The sequence below is a fragment of the Chiloscyllium punctatum genome, chromosome 6 (genome assembly GCF_047496795.1).
Source record: "Chiloscyllium punctatum isolate Juve2018m chromosome 6, sChiPun1.3, whole genome shotgun sequence".
NCBI classification, from domain to species: Eukaryota; Metazoa; Chordata; class Chondrichthyes; order Orectolobiformes; family Hemiscylliidae; genus Chiloscyllium; species Chiloscyllium punctatum.
The window spans coordinates 75484592-75505542 of NC_092744.1; the positions used below are offsets into that span (position 1 = coordinate 75484592).

General features: G+C 42.7%; 1 protein-coding gene across 6 annotated transcripts; it reads left to right on the forward strand.

Annotated features, from left to right (window-relative positions):
* On the forward strand, nt 1-20951 carry LOC140479090 (uncharacterized). 6 transcript variants are annotated; one of them, XM_072572951.1, is made up of 7 exons: nt 1-75; nt 2245-2299; nt 7279-7363; nt 10749-10854; nt 13257-13330; nt 16871-17122; nt 19001-20951. In XM_072572951.1, the coding sequence occupies exons 4-7, from the start codon at nt 10828-10830 to the stop codon at nt 19989-19991; spliced, it is 1344 nt and encodes a 447-aa protein (XP_072429052.1). In that variant the 5' UTR covers nt 1-75; nt 2245-2299; nt 7279-7363; nt 10749-10827; the 3' UTR covers nt 19992-20951. The 6 variants fall into 6 exon arrangements, with proteins under 6 accessions (XP_072429052.1, XP_072429051.1, XP_072429054.1 ...); XM_072572950.1 differs by having other exon boundaries at nt 3-75; nt 2001-2299; XM_072572953.1 differs by lacking the exon at nt 2245-2299 and adding an exon at nt 2001-2079 and having other exon boundaries at nt 3-75.

The following is a 20951-nucleotide window of genomic DNA, read 5'->3' on the forward strand; positions in this document are numbered from 1 at the left end:
GTGGAAGGACCCCGGGGAAGATGGCGGAGCGGGAGCGATTGGAGCGGCAGTCGCTGGGAGCGCTGTTCGGGGCCTGTAGGTACCGGGTCGGGCTGGGTTGACAGGCCGCCTGTCGCACTCTTACTCTCCCTCCCCGCTCGGACGGGGCTCCCGGACACTCCTGTCTGACCCTGAGCTGAACTCTCCCCGATTCACACCCCACCCCCATCCCCAGCGCAGTCCAGTTCCACCTCCAGCCCAGCCCTAACTGCTGCTCAAAACCCCTCGTCCTGATTCGCATGGGAATGACATCCACTCCCAAAAGGCAAAAGTGAGGACTGCAGATGCCTGGAAGTCAGGGTCTAGATTAGAGCAGTGCTGGAAGATGAACAAGGAGACCTTGGAGTGCAGGTTCATAGCTCCTTGAAAGTGGAGTCACAGTAGATAGGATAGTGAAGAAGGTGTTTTGGTATGCTTTCCTTCATTAGTCAGAGTATTGCGTACAGGAGTTGGGAGGTCATGTTGCGGCTGTACAGGGCATTGGTTCATAACTTCTTGACAGTTGGAATATTGCGTGCAATTCTGGTCTCCTTCCTATTGGAAAGATGTTGTGAAACTTGAAAGGGTTCAGAGACAATTTACAGATGTCGCCAGGGTTGGAGGATTTGAGCTACAGGCAGAGGCTGAGTTGGCTGGGGCTATTTTCCCTGGAGCGTTGGAGGCTGAAGGCTTATAGAAGTTTATAAAATCATAGGCATGGATAGGATAAATAGACAAGGTCTTTTCCCTGCGGTGGGGGAGTCCAGAACTGGAGATGATAGGTTTAGAATGAGAAGGGAAAAGTTTAAAGGGACCTAAGTGACAATGTTTTCACACAGAGTGGTACATGTCTGGAATCAGCACCCAGAGGAAGTGGTGGAGGCTGGTACAATTACAACATTCAAAAGGCATCTGGATGGGCATATGAATAGGAAGGGTTTGGAGGGATATGGGCCAATTGCTGGCACATGGGACTAGATTAGGTTAGGATATCTGGTCGGCATGGATGAGTTGGACCAAAGTGTCTGTTTCTGTGCTGTACATCTCTGTGAGCCCTTCCTCAGATTCTTTGAGGAGTCTGTCCCAGAAATTTCCCAGGTTTTTGTCTGTAGTGGTTGTCCACCCTTAACTGTGTGGACTCTGCTCATGATGCTGAGAGAGCAGAGCCAGCTGCTGCCATCCTTCATGCAGATTTGAGCAGTTGTGGACTCGACACTACCCACTGCACCTCAATGCATCCTGCTCACTCAGATCCTCCCTCTGACAGTGTGCAGTCAAATACCTCAAAGTCAGCAATCACACTAAATGACTATACCTGGTGAAAGAGCAGTGCTCCAAAAGCTTGTGATTTTAAATATACCTGTTGGTGTATAACCTGGTGTTGTGTGACTTCTGACTTTGCCCACCCTGGTTCAACACCAGTATCTCCACATCATAGCAAACATCTTAAGCACATTCCCAATCCCTAGCAAACATTGCAGCCCTCCTTTTGGGCTGTGGAGTTTGACCATTCTAGATCTTTGTTTGTACAAACCATTCTGCTTTTTGTGCCATGTGGTGAAAATGTGGAATTCTAAAATTATTACTAAACTTTCAAAATAACATCTGCAAATTCCAAGATTATTGCTAAACTTTCAAAGTGACATTCGCAATTTGTCCAGTTGCCTCAGATGTCTCAAACGTGATTTGAGAATAAAAAAATCATTATGCTAAGTGAGGGTCTTTTGGTACAGCAGTACTGTCACTACTTCTGAGCCAAAAAGTCTATGTTTAAGTTCCACCTGCCTTGAAAATGGGTCATAGGATGTCTGAACAGCTTGATTATGTGTTTGACAACTTGTGTATTCTGAATTTTCAGTCTACTTTCGTTTGTAATTTATCAGACAAATAAAAGCTGAGCCAGGTGTGATCAGTCACTGAAAAGTCAGGTGAATGATATGGGATAAATTGTTGGGTCAAATGTAGCTGTATTCCCTGAACAGATGGCATTTATTTTTCCTGTCCGGAAGCAGTGGGAGACAGAATGGGGATGACGTTGGAGACAAGGAAGTTGCTGGGAAGGTAAGAGAAGAGTATAAATTCTTACCTTCGAAGCCGAAGGCTTTTTTCCTGTCCAGGAGCAGCGGGAGATAATGGGGGTGACATTGGAGACAACGAGGTTGCCAGGAAGGTAAGAGAACAATATAAATTCTTACCTTCGAAGCCTAAGGCTTTTTTCCTGTCCAGGAGCAGCAGGAGACAGAACGGAGGTGACATTGGAGACAGGGAAGTTGCCGGGAAGGTAAGGACTTAGTATAAATTTGGGCAGTGGCTAAACCCGAGATACTACATATGTAGTGTCTCCCTCCTGCCCACCCTCCTCTACCAGAAAAAAAAGGACTCTGTAAAGTAAGGTTTATTTTTTTTTTCTTTCTTATCTTTCATATATTTAAGTACATTGTTTGGTTTTAGTTAGTTGATATAAAGCTAAGGCTTAGAATGGCAGGGGACCTCAGACCTGTGGCATGTGCCTCTTGCCTAATGTGGGAGCTCAGAGAAGTGGCTGACATCCCTGACTCTTGTATTTGCAAGAAGTGTGTCCAGTGCAGCTCTTGTTTGACCATATGACAGCTCTGGAGCTGCAGATGGACTCAGTGGAGCATCCACAATGCTGAGGAGGTTGTGGATGGCATGTTTAGTGAATTAGTCACACTGCAGGTTAGAATTGCTGAGGGAGACAGTGAATAGGTGACCAAAAGGCAGAGAAAGAGTAAGAAGGCAGTGCAGATGTCCCCTGCAGACATCTCCCTCCAAAACAGGTATACCATTTTGGATACTGTTGGGGGAGATGGCTTACCAGGAGAGGGCAGCAGTTGCTGGGATCATAGCAACATGGTGGGCAGTGCTGTTCAGAAGGCTGGGAAAAAGACTCGTGGTGCCATAGTCATAGTGGATTCTATTGTAAGGGGAGTAGATAAGCGGTTCTGTGGCTGAAAACGACACTCCTGAATGGTATGTTGCCTCCCAGGTGCTCGGGTCAGTGACATCACTGATCAGTTGCAGAGCATTCTGAAAGGGGAGGGTGAACAGCCAGTTGTCATGGTGCACATAGGCACCAATGATATAAGATGAGGTCCTGAAAGCAGAATTCAGGGAGCTAGGAGAGAGGTTAAAGAGGAGGACCTCAAAGGTAGTGATCTCGGGATTGCTACCAGTGCCACGTGCTAGCCAGCGTAGAAATGAAAGAATAGGCAGGATGAACAATGGCTTGAGGGATGGTGTAGGAGGGAGGGGTTCAGATTTGTGGGAAATTGGGACCGGTTCTGGGGAAGGTGGGACTATTACAAATTGGACGATCTATACCTGAACCAGACTGGAACTATTGTCCTTGGGGGAGGTTTTAAACTATTGTGGCAGGGGGCTGGGAATCAGGAGGGAAGACGACTAGACAGTGAGGTGGAAACTGGAATTGGAAGGATCACAAAGTTAACATTACCAAGGGGAAGAGTAGGCAGAGAGCAGATGGACGCAAAAGAACTGGCGGCCTGAAGTGCATCTACTTTGATGCAAGGAGAATAGTGGGTAAGTCAGATGAACTTTAGGGCTTGGAACGGTGCCTGGGAGTATTACATTAATGCAATCACAGAGACTTGGTTGAAGGAAGAGCATGATTGGCAACTAAATGTTCCAGGATATAGATGCTTCAGGCAGGACAGGGAGGGATGTGAAAGTGGGGGAGGATTTGCATTGCTGGTCAGGGATGATGTCACAGCTGTGCTAAAGGAGGACACTATGGAGGACTTGGGCAGTGAGGTGTTATGGGTGGAGCTGAGAAATAAGGGTGCAGTTACATTGGTTAGGCTGTATTACAGGCCTCCCAACAGTGAGCATGAAGTAGAAGAACAAGTAGGTAAACAGATTATGGAAAGATGTACAGGCAGCAGAGTGGTGGTGATGGGAGATCTTAATTTTCCCAACATTGACTGGGATACGCTGAGTGCCAGAGGTCTGGATGGGGCAGAATTTGTAAGTAGCATCCAGGAAAGTTTTCTAGAGCAGTATGTCAATAGTTCGACAAGGGAAGGAACCATATTGGATCTGGTGTTGGGGAATGAGCCAGGCCAGGTTGTAGAAGTTACAGTGGGGGATTTCTTTGGGAATAGTGACCACAATTCTGTAAGTTTAAGAATACTCATAGGCAAAGGTGAGGGTGGTCCTAAGGGATGAGTACTAAACTGGGCCTAGGCCAATTATATCAAAATTAGGCAGGAGCTGGGAAATGTGGATTGGACACAGTTATTTGAAGGAAAGCCCACAGTTGATATGTGGGAGGCTTTCAAAGATAGGTTGAAGATAGTGCAGGATAGGCATCTCCCTTTGAACACAAGGGAGAGGAAAGGCAAGATTCGTGAACCGTGGATGACAGGAGAAATTGTGTGACTAGCCAAGAGGAAAAGGGAGGTGTACATAAGGTCCAGGCAGCTAAGAACAGAATGGGCCTTAGAGAAATATCGGGGGAGTAGGTTCAATCTTAAATGAAGAATCAAGTGGGCTAAAGGTGATCATGAAATAACTTTAGCGAGCAGAATTAAGGGGAATTCCCAAGGCCTTTTTATTTTTATATAAGAAGAAAGAGGGTATCCAGAGAAAGGGTTGGTCCACTAAAGGATAAGGAAGGAAGGTTGTGTGTCGAACCTGAGAATATGGGTGAGATTCTCAATGATTACTTTGTATCAGTGTTCACCAAGGAACAGGAGGTGATGAATGCTGAGATTAGAGATAGAAGTTTGTTTGCTCTGGATCACGTTGACATAAGGAGGGAAGATGTGTTGTGTCAGCTAAAGGATATTACGGTGGATAAATCCCCAGGACTAGATGGGATCTATCCCAGGTTGCTGAAGGAGACGAGGGGAAATAGTTGGGGCCCTGATTGATATCTTTGTAGCATCTGTAAACATAGGTGAGGTGTCGGAGGACTGGAGGGTTGCTGATGTTGTCCCCCTGTACAAGAAGGGTAGTAGGGATGTTCCAGGTAACTACAGACCTGTGAGCCTAACATCAGTTGTGGGGAAGTTGCTGGAGAAGGTACTGAGAGATAAAATCTATTTATATTTGGAAATTAATGGGTTTATCAGTGATAGGCAACATGGTATTGTGCGGGGTAGATCATGCCTTACCAACTTAATAGAGTTCTGGTGTTCCACAGGGGTCAGTGCTGGGGCCACTGTTGTTTGTGATATACATAAATGATCTGGAAGAGGCACTGTTGGTCAGATCAGTAAGTTTGCAGATGACATAAAGATTGGTGGAGTAGCAGAAAGCATAAGGGACTGTCAAAGAATACAGGAGAATACAGATAGAGTGGAGAGTTGGGCGGAGAAGTGGCAGATGGAGTTCAATCCAGGCAAATGTGAGTTGATGCATTTTGGGAAGTCTAATTCTAGAGTGAACTATACTGTAAATGGAAAAGTTGATGAGCAGAGAGCTCTGGGAGTTCAGGTCCATTGTACCCTGACGGTGGCTGCATAGGTGGATAGAGTGGTCAAGAAGGCATACGGTGTGCTTGCCTACATTGGACATGATGAATTAACATGATAAACCCTTTCGACCTGTCGGGTCTGAACTGAATTTTCCATCTACCCCATCTTCTTTCACCGGACACAGCAGCCCCTGTCTGCAGACAGTGCCAGATCAGCACTGTGGACACTGGAGATCTGAAATATTAACAGAATGTCATGGAGAAACCTAGCAGTTCTACAGCATCTATAGAGAGTGAAACAGTTAATGTTTTCATGTCTTGTTTGGAAACAAATCCAAAGAAGAATCACATTGGACTTGAAGTGTTAACTCTGTTTCCCATAAATCTCCTGCTGCCAGACCTGATGAGCTCCTCCAGTAGCTCCTGTTGGCATGCCACGTCAGCGAATCCTGCTTTTCATATTTCTCCTGAAATTATCCTGGAATAGGAATCATGTAACTATTATTTTGTTTGGCTCTAAGTAAAAACATTATCTGCCACAGTTCGGTTCAGACATAATCAATCACTCTCGCAGTAGATGGAGAGGAAGGTTCCACAAACAGGTTCTAGAGTCTGAGTGGTGAGGCTTGTGTTTGGCTGGTGTAGCCCATTACATCTGTTCAGTCGTGATAGGTCGTTTTAATTTAGGAGCTGAACAGAATGTGATTTATTTGTTCTTAGGAGGTGAGCTACATGAGAAAGGTAACTCTCATTGGTTACCTTCTTTAGAGCAGAATAATTTTTATGTCAAGATATAATGACGTTGAGTGGGACTGGAGTCAGGCATATACCAGGCTAGATAGAGTCCTTGGAAGACCTGAATTGAGTTTTTTTTCCTCTTACCCCATCATGTTTCTCCTGAAGCTGCTAATCTGCCTCTTAATGAGGGAGGTCTTACAATGCCCCAGGCTGCCTCCACCATGTCCAAGCATCCATTCTTTATAATTGATGCTGCCTGTTATGTGTGTTAACAGCTTGTTAAATGCTAGGAGCCTGACAGTCGAGTCTGATCATGCTGTTACCCACCAATCTTTAGGAGCAACACCGGATAATGATAGGGAGCTATTCCCTCCCATTCATCCTGACTTCACCCCTCAGTAGTTTAGATGCATTGAGGATAACAGCTGAGTTTCCAACACTTGATCCACATATGGTCTAAAGCTGGGTACAGACTATTGAACTTAACAACTTATGTTCTCTGTGTTTTAGGCAGTAGCTGTATTCCCTTGGGAGGGCACCTATCATTTCCTGGGTTGTTGGTCATGATAGAACATGTTGAAATATCTTTGCACTTTTCACTGTTTTCCTGCATCCAGGTAGAAGTGGCAATAAAACTTAATCTAATCTAAATATGCTGGAGTCTGTGCAATGACTTCTCCAGAACAAGCATCAAATGTAGGCTTCTGAGCTGTTTAATGCAGCGTCACTTAGGTCACTGATTTGACTTAGTAAAGTTTAAAAATCACACAACACCAGGTTATAGTCGAACAGGTTTATTTGTAAGTGCAGCTGTACAAGCTTTCGGAGCACTGCTCCTTCATTTGTTAACTAGTGCTGATGAAGCCAAGTGCTCTGAAAGCTTGTACTTCCAATTAAACCTGTTGGACTATAAACTGGTGTTGTGAGATTTTTAACTTTGTCCACCTCCACATCTTGACTTGGTAAGTCAGCCAGTGGTGATAGTAGGCAAGCTATTTGAATGCTCTTGAGAGCAGTGGAAATCATACTAACACTGTTTTGCTCGTGTTTTGCATTTATTGTAGATGGTAAGCTGCTGGACAAATGCGATCTGCAGGCAGCTCTGACTGACAGACTTCGGGTTGAAAAATGTGACCTCCAGACTATCAGGTATGTCAGGAGTGTCCTATCATTATAGTGATGCATTCATACCATAGAGTCTTGAGGTAGGATGGTAAAAAACAAAAAATTAAAATGTGATCCATGAATAGCCACTTAGGAAACCCCTACAGATAGGGGAGCATTCTCGCACTTCAGAGTTGATGTATTTGGGCATTGTTCCTCTTGTATTTCCGTCATGGCAGCTATAATAGTGGTCATGCTCCTGACGGGATTTTAACTTTCTTATTCTGAGCAATTACAGCCAGCTGTGCCTTCAACTATCTAGTCCCTGAGCTCTGGAATTCAATACCTAAACTGCCTTCTCTCTCTGTGCCACTCACTCACTCACTCACTCACTCACTCACTCACTCAACATTCCCTATAACATATTGCCTTGAACTGGAGTTTGGCCATACAGTGTAATAACGCCTTTTCCTGATGTCAGGTTTTGTTTTATTATGCTCTAGTACATAATTAGGAGCAAGTAAAGGTCATTCCGGCCAGCTCTGCCATTTAGTAAGATTGTGGCTAATTTTCTATCTCAATTCTACCTTCTTGCACTGTCCATGTATTCCTTGGTATGCCAAAAATCTATCTGTCAAATGGACTCAATTACCGAGCACCTTCTGGGGCTGAGAATTTCAAAGCTTCTCAAACTTCTAATGAATCCCTCCACACTCTTCGGCAGAAAATGCCAAGTGCCTTATTTTGAGACTGTGACATCAAGGTCTACACTCTCCAGTCGGGGGAAACGTGCTCCCAGCATTTACCCTGAATGTTATATATTTCAATTGGATCACTTGTTGTTCTTCTAAATTCTAGGGAACTTAACTCTAACCTACTCAATTCCCCTCCTGGGACAAACCCCTCATGCCAGGAACCAGTCCATTGAGCTTCCCTCTTTCGATAAGATAGGCTGATCAAACCTGTAGACTGTCTTCCAGGTACAGTGTTAGCAAGCTCCATTGTAAGTGCATAATTTCACGTTTTATTATATTCCACATTCTTGTTCACTTCCTTACCCTGTCTATATTCTTTGGTAGTCTCTTTGTATCCTCCTCTCAGCTTACCTTTCCACCTAACTTTGTTTTATCAGAAAACTTGAACGTAATACAGTTGGCCTCTCATCTTGATCCTTGATAGAGATTATAAGTGGCTGAAATCTAAGAATGTTAAGACAATTTATGTTAAAAGTGTTATATAGATTGATTCCTGTTTGACTTTGTGTCTGAATGTTCTACAGTTGATTCTGTTGGGTAAAGACAATGCTACCTTAAGCTACTGTGCTGATCCCCACTGGAGTGGCAATCGAGACATGACAATTAGCCTCAATGCTTCTAGTTAAAGGTTAGGATATATTAGCCTCGGCTCCTGTTCCTGCTGGAATTTGTACATTCAAAGAGATTTCTGATGGAAATAGCACGGAAACAGACCCTTTGGACCAACTCGTCCATGCCGACCAGATATCCTGATTTAATCTAGTCCCATTTGCCAGCACCTGGCCCATATCCTTCTAACCCCTTCCTATTCATATACCCAACCAGATGCCTTTTAAATGTTGTAATTGTACCCCATCCTTCACCACTTCCTGTGGCAGCCCATTCCATACATGCACCACCCTCTGCGTGAAAAAGTTGTCCCTTAAGTCCCTTTTATATCTTTCCCCTCTCACCCTAAACCTATGCCCTCTAGTTCTGGACTCCCCGACCAATGGAAAAGACTTTGTGTATTTATCTTATCCATGTCCCTCATGATTTTGTAAACCTCTGAGGTGTCACCTCTCAGCCTTCAATGTTCAGGGAAAGCAGCCCCAGCGTCATTCCTCCATGATGGAAGTGTCTGCTGACATTTTCTGTCTCGGAGCAGATGATAGACTGGCTCCTCGAGTTATGTTTGGAAGGCGATGGCAAATTTTGGAATTGCATCTTGAAGAATGGGACGAAGACAATAATTTCTATTTTCACAGCATCTGACATGAAATCGGAACGTCTCAGGCTGTTTCACAAACACCAGAAAGAAATATATTGGCAATGCAGTTGTTGCTATGTGAGCAAATGCCCCTCAAGTTGCTAATCTCAGTAGTTTTGCTTTGACTATTCGAAAAGAACTTTGGTTAATGTTCCTAATTCTGTTGGCAAATAAAGTAGGATGAAACTAAGAACTGAAAGCAGGGTGATTGGTCACAGATTTACAGGGCTTGAGAGAAACTATGTGGGATAAGTCAGAATAAATACTGGCAAAATAGAATTTTATCTGGCATCCTCTCTCTTTCTCATCAACTCTTCTCTGGTGACCTCACTCTCTCACTGTTTTACATGTGTTTCTTTCTCTTGCAAACCTTTCCTCTTGTGTTCCTATTTATCAGTCTCCAGTATACCATACTTTATATATCTCTCAAGCTCATTTTATGTTCATTCTCAGACACCCACAACCATTTCCCTTCCCTGTAGCACATAATATTTAAATATTATTAGTGCTGTCATTAGTCTGTGTGCCTTTTTGTGGCTGAGGATCTAAGTCCAGGAATTCATAGAAATAGATGAATCATAGTACTTATAGTAAAGCACTAGAACTCTGGGTCATTAAAAAAAAAAGTCATCTGTTGAAAATAGATGAGACAAGATGTTCTCTCAGAAGAATGTTGTTCTTCAAAAGATGGTGGAAACAGAGTCTTTGAATATTTTTAAAGCAGAGATGAATGGATTCTTGTTAAGCAAGGGGTGAATACTTATCAGTTATAGGTGGGAATGTGAATTTATGATTACAGTCAACCCTTATCTTATTAAAGGCGGGAGTGTTCGAAAGGCCGAAACTACTCTTGTTCCTCATTCATATGTAGGCAGATGCCATTTGACTGCCATTCACATGTTGGTTATTTGAAAGAGTAGGCATGCTTGGTTTGGCATGCCCATCTTTTTTATCATTACTCTGCAAGTTCCTCATCCTTGCTTTACTCCATTTTCAAATTACTTATGGAATCATCATTTGCTGTCTTTTCAGGGAGATTTTTGACCTTGTCAGGATTCCAGATCCTGGCAAATCCTCAAATCATTCAAAATATCAAATCTCCCTGTTGCTGAAAAAAGAAACCTGTTTCTAAAGCTTTGCATCTTTTATTTATCAACACAAATGGAAGAATGCCAAATTTCAAACATTCTCAACAGTGTTGATTTCCCTGGAGCTTGGGAGCGTGTAGTACTTCACTGCTTTCTTCATAGCAATGCCTTGCCCAATCAGTCAATCTGCCAGCCATTCTCTCATGTAGTATAAAGAGTTGTATTAAGTCTTCCTTTGCTAGTTTGTAAGCATGGTGCAGCTGAGACCTGTTCTTGATTACGTAAAAACCTTCACTCTGACCATTAACGTGTCTATTTTTATCTCTCCCACTTATTAGACCAGCCCTGCAGGGGACACCGAATGAAATACTGCTGCAAAAAGGCACTCAGACCTGGATTCAGCAACAGGATGAGTTGATGGACTTTCACAAAAATCGCGGAGATGTAGGTATCAACCCCAACGGTCAGGGTTCTTTGCAGTAGCTCTCAGCTGCGCAGTTTTGCTGTTTGGTGCGATTGAATACCTGAATCTTTTCTTCAATAGATTGGAAGGTCATGACTAAAGCTGTGTAGTCCCAGGCTCCTTATTCCTACAGCTTTAACTGTGGTTCTTCATCTCCCTTGAAGCTCTGATGTTCTGTAATTTGACAGTCGCTTATCAGTAGAAAGTCCCTCCATTATCCGAGGCCAGCAAGGCCAATTTCAGTGCCTGTTATGATCATTTGCTGTTCTTGGTTCAGGAATCATCTCTACCTTTGACCTACTGTTCTTCTGCTTCTGATATTTGCATCAAATCCCTATTTATGAGTTTCTGCAACATCCGTGTTTATTAAATTAGATTAGATTAGATTACTTACAGTGTGCAAACAGGCCCTTTGGCCCAACAAGTCCACACCGACCCTCCAAAGAGCAACCCACCCAGACCCATTCCTCTACATTTATCCCTTCACCTAACACTACGGGCAATTTAGCATGGTCAATTCACCTCACCTGCACATCTTTAGACTGTGGGAGGAAACCGGAGCACCCGGAGGAAACCCACGCAGACACGGGGCGAATGTGCAAACTCCACACAGACAGTTACCCCAGGTGGGAATTGAACCCAGATCTCTGGCGCTGTGAGGCAGCAGCGCTAACCACTGGGCCCCCGTGTGTGTGATGACACCGAGAGACAAGCTCCCGAGGTGAGGTCAAGTCTCAAGTGTATTTGTGAACTGTGAGGTAGTAACCATCCCACACAAAGTTTAAAATGGTGAAGACCATGACACTGAGGCAGAGGTTGGGTATTTGGTAGTTGTGTCCACATAATATACAAGAATTCTGCCTTGATGTCTTCAGGAGAAAGTATATTGAACTTTCATAGATTGCTGGTTTAGCCTCTGCTGGAACATTGTCCACCTGTGGGAAATATACTTTAGGAAGGCTGTCATGGCCTTAGAGGGGGTACAGAGGTTTAACAGAATGGGACTAGTGATGAGGGATTGAGACTGGAAAAGCTGGAATTATTATCCCTAGAACACAGCTGTTACTATGGAAATTTAATAGAGCTGTGAAAATTTATGAAGAGTTTTAATAGAATAAATCAAAAATTAGCTGGACGATCAGTGCTCAGAGGATGCAGATTTTGTAAAATTGGCAGAGGGAAGATGAGAATTTTTATTAAGCTATGACTTATGATGATCTGGAATATATTGTCTGAAAGCGCAGAGGAAGCAGATAACATTAAAAATGGAATTGAAAAAATAATCAGGGCTCTGGGGAAAGAATGGTGGAATGGATTAATTGCATGGCTTTAACAAAGAGCCAACCTGGGCATGATGGACTGAAAGCTGGTCTCCTGCGTTGTAAGATACTTTTTGTGTTGTCCCACATTAATTTTAGCTTTCATTTGAAGAATTTTGTGTCAGAGACATAAGTACAACAATGGCAAAACATACCTGGATCTTTGTCAGTACAATGTGTAAGAAATCAACGTGTTAGAATTTGGAGTGTTCCTGAAATCTTAGCATATTTTTAAAACAAATTTGTTAAAGGGCTGTGTGCATGACCAGCAAAGCCAACATTTATTGCCTTTTCACCAGCAGACCAGACCAAACCAGGTCAGGATGATAGATCTCCTTTGCTGGCGTCGGCCAAGCAGCCGCCCCTGCTGCCATGTGTTGAAAAAGATGGATTGCTGATTGTGGTATTTATTTGTGGTGGTAGCTACCTTGGGCCAGCAACATAAGTGTGCCATTAATTAGAGAATGGTGGATGGAGGCTTGTACAGAAAGTTTGGGCACAGAAACAGCCCATTGTAGAATGTAATATTACTGTACCGAGATAGCTCATTAGCCCATAATGTCTGTTCTGGTGTTTGACTGCACTTGAGCCATGTTATCCTATTGCTTTGATTGCTGCCTGTATCCTTCAATGTCCCTCTTTTTGATAAACTACCTAATTCTACTTCAAAAGAATGGAAAAGTGTTTTAACAACAGGTTGTTGCCCCAGTTTGCATTTCAATTAAGTAATACATTTAATGTTTTTTTAATTACATTAATTTTATTCCTCCTTGTAACTGTTTTTGTTGCCAGTCAAAATCATGTGTCACATTTTGCCTTGCAACTTTTCATAACATTGATGGTTTTAGATTCAAACATTCACTACTTACATGGATGATATTCCCGCCCCCATCCATCATTCTTGCTTTGTTGCTTCATTTACTTCAGTTAAATATACCTTAACAGTTAGGTATAATTGATTGGATTTATTTAAATAAATTAAAATATGCACACAGTAGATGCCATGGTTTTGTACTGTATGGGGTCTTGTAATTAATTTTTTTTCTCCTTTCTCTCTTGCCCAGCTCACACAAAGCATGATCGAACTCAATAGCAGACTGCAGCAAAAAGATAGAGAAATCTTGACCAACGAGGCAAAGTAAGTTAGACCATAAGACATAGGAGTGGAAATTAGGCCATTTAGCCCATCGAGTCTGCTCCGCTACTCAATCATGGCTGATATGTTGCTCAAACCCATTCTCCCCATTTCTCCCTGTAACCCTTGATCCCCTTGATACTCTATTGCAGTCTTAACAATGACCTGGCCTCCACAGTCTTCTGTGGCAATGAATTCCATAGACACACCACTCTCTGGCTGAAAAAGTTTCTCCTTCTCTCCATTCTAAAAGGTCTTTCCTTTACTCGAAGACTGTGCCTTCACGTCCTAGTCTCTCCTACCAATGGAAACATCTTCCCAACGTCTACCCTGCCCAGGCTATTCACTATTCTATATGTTTCAATTAGATTCCCCCTCATTCTTCTAAAGTCCATCAAGTATAAACCCAGAATCCTCAAGCTTTCCTTATTTGTTAAGCTTTTCATTCCTGGGACCATTCACATGAACGTCCTCTGAGCATGCTCCAGGGCCAGTACATCCTTCCTGAGATATGGGGCCCAAAACTGCACACGATATTCCAAATGTGGTCTGACTCCAAATGAGCCTCACAGAGCCTCAAAAGTACATCCCTGTTTTTATATTCAAGTCCTTAAAATAAATGCCACCATTGCATTTGCTTTCCTAATAACTGACTCAACCTGCAAGTTTACCTTGAGAAAATCCTGGACTAGAACTCTTAAGTCTCTTTACACTTCAGACTTCTGAATTTTTTCCCCATTTAGAAAATAGTCCATGCCTCTATTCTTCCTACTAAAGTGCATGACCTCACACTTTTCCACATTGTACTCCATCTGCCATTACTTTGCCCACTCTCCTAACCTGTCCAAATCTTTCTGCAGCCTCCCCACCTCCTCAATGCTACCTGTCCCTCTACCTATCTTTGCATCATCTGCAAACATAGCCAGAATGTCCTTAGCTCCTTTAGCTAGATTGTTAATGTATAAAGTGAAAAGTTGTGGTCCCAACACTGAACCTTTACGGAACACCACTTGTCACCAGCTGTCATCCTGAAAAGGACCCTATTATCTCCACAATCTCCCCAGCGTCATTTTTCGTTGGTCCAATGTTCACTTTTGTCTCTCTTTTGCCCTTTATATATATTGAAAGAAACTCCTAGTCTTCCTTTAAATTACTGGCTAGCTTGCCCTCATATTTAACCTTCTCCCTTATTTCTTTTTTCTGTTGCTCTCTGTCCGTCTTTGTAAGCTTCCCAATCCTCTAGTTTCCCACTGTCCTTTTCCACATTATATGCTTTCTATTTTGCTTTTATGCTATCCCTAACTTCCATAGTCAGTCATGGTTGCCTCATCCTCCCTGTACCATGCTGCTTTTTCGTCGGGATGAATCTCTGGTGTGTCTCCTGAATTACTCCCAGAAACTCCTACCATTGCTATGGCTTTGCTGCTAGGCTCCTCTCCCAGTCTTTTCTATCCACTTCCTCCTGCATGCCTCTGTATTTGCCTTCATTCGGCTGAAATACCATTATCTCTGATTCTATTTTCTCTCTCTCTCTCTCTCAAATTGCAGAGTAATTCAATCATATTATGATCACTGCCTCTTAAGGTGCTCCTTAAGCTCCCTTATCAAGTCAGCCTCATTGCACAGCACTATATCTAATATTGCGTGTTCCTTATTGGGCTCCACCACAAGCTGCTTCAAAAATCCATCTTGTAGACATTCCACAAATTCCTTTTCTTGCAATCCACTGCCAACCTGATTTTCCCAGTCCACTTGCATATTGAAATCCCCCATGATCACTCTTACTTTAACTTTACCTTTCCTACACATCTTTTATATCTATTGGTATATATTGTGCTGCAGCTCTGAGTACTATTTGGAAGCCTGTACATAACTCCAGCTATGTTTTTTTTTTACCTTTTGCAGTTCCTCAATTCTACCCCCACACAATCTGCACCATTTGACTCTACTTCATTTCTTACCATTGATTTAATTTCAGTTCTTACTAATAAGGCAACCCCACCCCCTCTTCGCACCTGCCTATCTTTTTGATAGGATGTACATCCTTGAATATTCAGCTCCTAATTCTGATCCCCTTGCAGCCAAATCTCCATGAAGCCCACCACATCATGACTGCCAATTTCAATCTGTGTCACAAGTTCATTTAACTTATTCCTAATACTGCGTGCATTCAGGTACAACACCTTCAGTCCTGTATTAACCTTCCCTTTTCTCATTGTTATTTGTTTGTCCAGTGTGCTTGAAGTTTGGTTACTAACCCTTCCCATACACTCTGGCCTGGAGATTTTAATAACCTCTCCTGAGTTCTGCACTCTTACCTCCTTTAATTCAGGTTTTCTAATTTCCCTTAGAACTGAGCTGTCCCCACTGCCCCTTACTACCACCACCATTGAGTTTAAAGCCCTGCCTACAGCCCTAGTTATATGATTCTCTAGAACCCTGGTCCCAGTACAGTTCAGGTGAAAACCGTCTCATCAGAACAGGCCCCTTCCTCCCCAGTACTGGTACCAATGTCCCATGAATTCAAACCCATTTCTCCCATCCCAATCTTTGAGCCATGCTTAACCTTATTGGTCCTGTGCCAATTAGCTTATGGCTCAGGTAGTAATCCAGAGATTATTACGTTTTTGGTTCTGCTTTTGAATTTAACTCCCAACTGTTCATACTCCCTTAGCAGAACCTCTGGCCTAGTTTTATCTATGTTGTTGGTACCTATGTGGACCAAGACCACTGGATCGTTAGTGGGCAAATTAGAGTCAGACTCATTTTAGATTTGAAGAGAGGATATTTAGATGCCCATCTGCCTGCAATTGAGCAGATGTTTGCATTGAACTGAAAGAGAATATCTCTCTCTATGATAGTGCAATCCTGCAACCCATGATTCATTTTTAAACTGTGTCCTTGACTCTGCTGTAAATCTTTTGCATTTAATCTTATAATTACGTGCCTTCATTTGAAATCCTTCAATGGCAGAAGCTCTCTGCTTTTTTCACACATTGGATTGTTTCTGATTTTTGTTTTGATATATTCAGTCAGAATCACTTAGACCAACAATGGCAGATTGGATTTTATAAATTAGGAAATTTGGAGGTTCACTTATTGAAGGGCTAGAGGAAAGTTGGAATATGCAGTGTATGCTAGAAACATAGCTTCAAATTGAAGGAGATAACTCTGTCTTTAACATCTTGTGGTCTTACATTCAAATGGATGAACCTTGTTCTTACTGTTTCCCTACACCTATATTTTCTCTTACTCCTGAAATCGGATGTGTTATTAAGTTTCTTCCAGCCAGATCTTCCTAAGGTGGAGATCAGGACCCCAAGTGGGGTCATGTGGTGAAATGTTGTGATTGTGAGCTCTGGGACAATAATGGCCATCACAGATAAATCCACTCTCACTCTCAGAGATATTCTGTATCTTTACCCCATTTTTATAGCCTCCCTGTCGTCCAATGTAATTGTGAGACATATCCACCTGCTGAACATATGCAATCTGTGTAAATTACCCAAGTAAACCTGCACTTTGCATCCTGCTGTGTTTCAGAATGGTGGAGTACCACAAACGGATTAAGAGGCTGGAGGTGGAATGCCAGGAGCTGCGGACTAACCTGCAGGACTTGGAGCGAGCCAATCACATACTGAAAAATGAATACAACACTCTCCACATCACATTCAGCACCCTTGAAGAACGACTGCAGAAGATGGCTGATAAGAACCGTGAGCTAATCACACGGTGGATGAGTGAGAAAACACAGGACACAAACAGGCTGAGTACAGAGAATGAAAAGGAATCCAGGTAAATGCTACAATTCAATTGCACTTGCTTTACTGCTGTCATGTAAAAAGTAAAATAAGTCGGGAGATAAGCAATTGCTAAAATTTTGTATTTTCCATCCCTCTCAGTCTGATGGCTGACTCACTATGTTGTAATTAGTCAATCACTTCATAATTTTGTTTCTTCCCATATTTAAAAGATGAAGTCTTTCAATATCTGCCACAAGCCCACAGTTCCCCTTCCCTTTGAGGCACTGTCCTGAGTTCACACTGTTGGCCTCACTATCTTGTCTGTTGCTAAAGTATGGAGCTCACTTTCCTCTTTTGTAAAATAAACCAGATCCTTTCTGCTTGATACCTTTTAGCTCAACAAAGCCCATGCTGTTTAAGGCTTGAGTCCTAATCTCTGATCTTCTAAAATTTCTCCTGCATTCCTGAACAGAATACAAGATGAAGGAACTTCGTTATCTATAGAGTGCGATGATGATGGCATGAACCAGTTTCACCTGTTAGGCCAAATACCTGTTTCTATGCTGAGATTCTGTGAATTTGATATGTTATTTTTCTCTCAACTGCAGCTTCCCATCTCTTTGTTCCTTTCCTTCCTGTCCTGTCCCTGAACAATGCAATGATGTTCAGATCTCCTTTGAACTTGAATTCTTTGTTCATTTTTGATTGAAATCCGCAACTTCACATGATCTTGCTTCTGTCTGATTCTCACTGCCCAGAATTCAGCTTAGTATTCTGAGCTTAGTATTTTTATTCTAAAAACTAATTGGTGATGGATAATATTGGAGGTACTATTTACTTACTCTTATATTTATTTGAAGAGTGAAACATTTACAGGCATACACCTCCATTTCCTTATTAAAAGCAAACCACTGCAGATACTCGTTCCATTCCTGCTGAGTTTCTCCACTGCTTTGTTTTTATTACTGTTTCCTTATTATTTTCTTTTGTTTGTGCTCAAGGGAAAGCCCACTAAGTGCTCTCTTCCTGGATATAGTAAACGCAATGGATATAGAATTTACACTGGCAACTACTCTTACTCATTCATTCCCAGGATCTCAGAAAACATTGAATTGTTTTTATCCTTTAAAACACTTCAGTGCCAGCTAATCAAGACTTCCTGTTTTAACTTTTCTGTACTCTTTGGTTGTTGTTACTTGTTTTGTGAGTCTTCGCTTGCCAGTTTGGCTTCTGATATAGATTGGAGCAAATGGTAGTCTGGCTGAACCACTGGTGGTCCATTGAATGAAAAGCAGAATCCAGTAGATGCTGCACAGCTGAAATGAAGACATGAAAATTCTTGGAAATATTCAGCAGGTCATCATGAAAGGCCCTGACTTGAAAGGTTAACCCTGTTTTTCTCTCCACAGATGCCCTGACCTGCTAGGTATTTTCAGCAATTTTCTCTATTTCTAGTCTATTGATTCCTTGCTGAAGCCAGTACTTTATAGCCTAGCAGCTTGGTATACCAGAGTCTGAGACAGTAAGCAACTGGTAAGACAGGAAATCTCATGAGCAATTAAGAGTCAAGCACATTGGCTGTGGGTTTGGAGTCACATGTAGGGTAAGGATGGCAGATTTTCTTCTTTCGTGAACCAGATGGGATGTTTATAACAATCGACAATGGCCGCTATCAGACCAATTTTAATTCCAGATTTTACTGAACTTAAACGTCAACGTGTCCTCAGAACACATTAGCCTGGGTTTTTGGACAATGAGTCTGGTGTAATTATCACTACACCCCTCCTTGCTGTTAGTTTGCCTCATGCCAATTGTTTCTTGCAATGTATCCAAAATCCGTTCTTGTTTGTGTAATTTAGGCCTTACTATTTTTGTCATTATCCAGGTACTCATTCACTGTACAAAATCTCATTGCTGCTTCTTTTTGTAGCAGACCATTTATCCTCCTGGGAGGAATTGGAACCTTGCCCATGATGCCGACGAATCACAAGCGCACGGATCTGCCGCTTGCTGAGAAGGTGAAGGTTGTCATGGCTCTGCAAGGCCCAAAGGTCTCCTATGCCTCGGTGGCCAAGATGTTCAACATCTCCAAGAGCCAGGTGGGACGCATCAGCCAGAACAGGGAGAGGATCCTGGAAGAATGGCGACAGAACGCCAATCCCAACCGCAAGAGGAAAAGGAAGGGGAAGGACATTGAGGTAGAGGATGCTCTTCTCTTGTGGTTCCAGCATGCTGTGGCTGAAGGAGTCCGCATCTCTGGCCCCATGCTAAAGACAAAGGCCAAGGAGTTTGCGGAGGAGCTACATCACAATGACTTTGAGCCAACTGATGGATGGCTCTCGCGATGGAAAGCTCGGAACAACATTGTCTTTAAGAAGGACTCCAATGAGCGGCACGATTGTGATGGCTCTGTGGCAAATGGGCTGACTCCTGAGAGACCTGAAGCCGAGGCCAGAGTCACTGATATTGGCCACAATGTGACCTTGCTCAATGCAATCCAAATGCTGTATCGAGCCTATGGGGGCATGGAGCAGACTCCCTGTGCTGACTCACACCATGGAGACAAGTTGAAAAAGCATGCAATCTGTCTGGGTCCCAGACTCCCCGGAGGCGACCTTGACTTAGCTAATTTCTGTCCTCGCTTGCTCCCAGCAAAACAGGAGGAGCCTCCTGGCCTGCAGCCCAAATCTGAGGACAGTTGTGTGACAACCAAGAGGCCCCGCCTGGAGATCAAAGTGCAAGAGCGTGAGGTTGACAGAAGGTCACCAAGCATAGCCCCTGTCATCACCAAGAACGAGGTGTTAGAGTGTGTGAGCAAGCTGGGAAACTGGCTTCAACTGCAAGGACCGTCAGGAGTTTACGAGCCAATGCTGTGCATGCTACGGGACATGCAGACTGCAGTGGCAACTTTCTTGAGGTAGACATTAGGGTCTTGCTGATGATGCAAAGAAAGTTTTTTTTTAAAAAGAAATGAAACTGAAAAATGCTGAAATTGTACCTGTTAAGATTAACCCTCTAATGGACCTTTCTTGGAACTTAAAAATCAGGAGGCCAAGAGAGCAGGGTCTTGTGAAGTGTTTCATTTTGATGGGTGGCTGTGCCTTCAGACGCCAAGGTCCCAAGCTCTTTCCCCAGACCTCTGTCTCTGCCCTCCTATTTAAGACATTTCTTAATACCTACCTCTCTGATTGCCACGAATCTTAATACCCCTACCTGTTTGCTTGGCTTAGCATAAAATTTGTTTGGTTATTCTTCTGTGAACCAACTTTGGACCTTATACTACTTTAATGACTCTCTGAGTGCAAATTGTTGTTTGATTCCAACCACAACATCAACATCTGGAAGATACTTCACTGATCTGTTGTTTATCTCTAATGCTTTCTGTTTTCTGACTGAATTGATTTCTCAAATGTTTTTATATATTTATCTGAGACACATTGTATACTGCACAGTAGTCAGAATATAAAAAAAGTTGTACTATTATAGAAAACAAAACTCTGCTAATTTATTTAGAGAAGCCTTTTTTTATACTTACAATAATAAAGAAGTAACTGAGTCCAGTGGAGGCTACATTTTAGCATTTAGTACAATTAAATCACTAAGCTGGCTGGGTTTAATGTTTGTAAGGGCGTAAAAGTGATGATCAATTCAGTACCAAAGACTGTATTGCGTGTGTTAACTGCCAGATATTATGTTAAATTGAAAAGCACCACAACTGCAACTTAAATGGATCAGTTCACCCTTATAAGGGCTGACACATTGACAGTATTATACCATAGTGTATGTAGAACAGTCTCGACTGGTGTGAAGCAAACTGCACTGTATAACTTCATGTTTGATGCTGTTTCCACTTCACACAATAAAGTAGTGCAGTGTTTTAA

Bases quoted from the DNA above. Each gene is read 5' to 3' on its own strand.
- LOC140479090 (XM_072572948.1), top strand. From the start codon at position 21: ATGGCGGAGCGGGAGCGATTGGAGCGGCAGTCGCTGGGAGCGCTGTTC. The intron at 76-7,278 runs GTAGGTACCGGG...CATTTATTGTAG, and splicing joins GGGAGCGCTGTTCGGGGCCT to ATGGTAAGCTGCTGGACAAA. The intron at 13,331-16,870 runs GTAAGTTAGACC...GCTGTGTTTCAG, and splicing joins ATCTTGACCAACGAGGCAAA to AATGGTGGAGTACCACAAAC.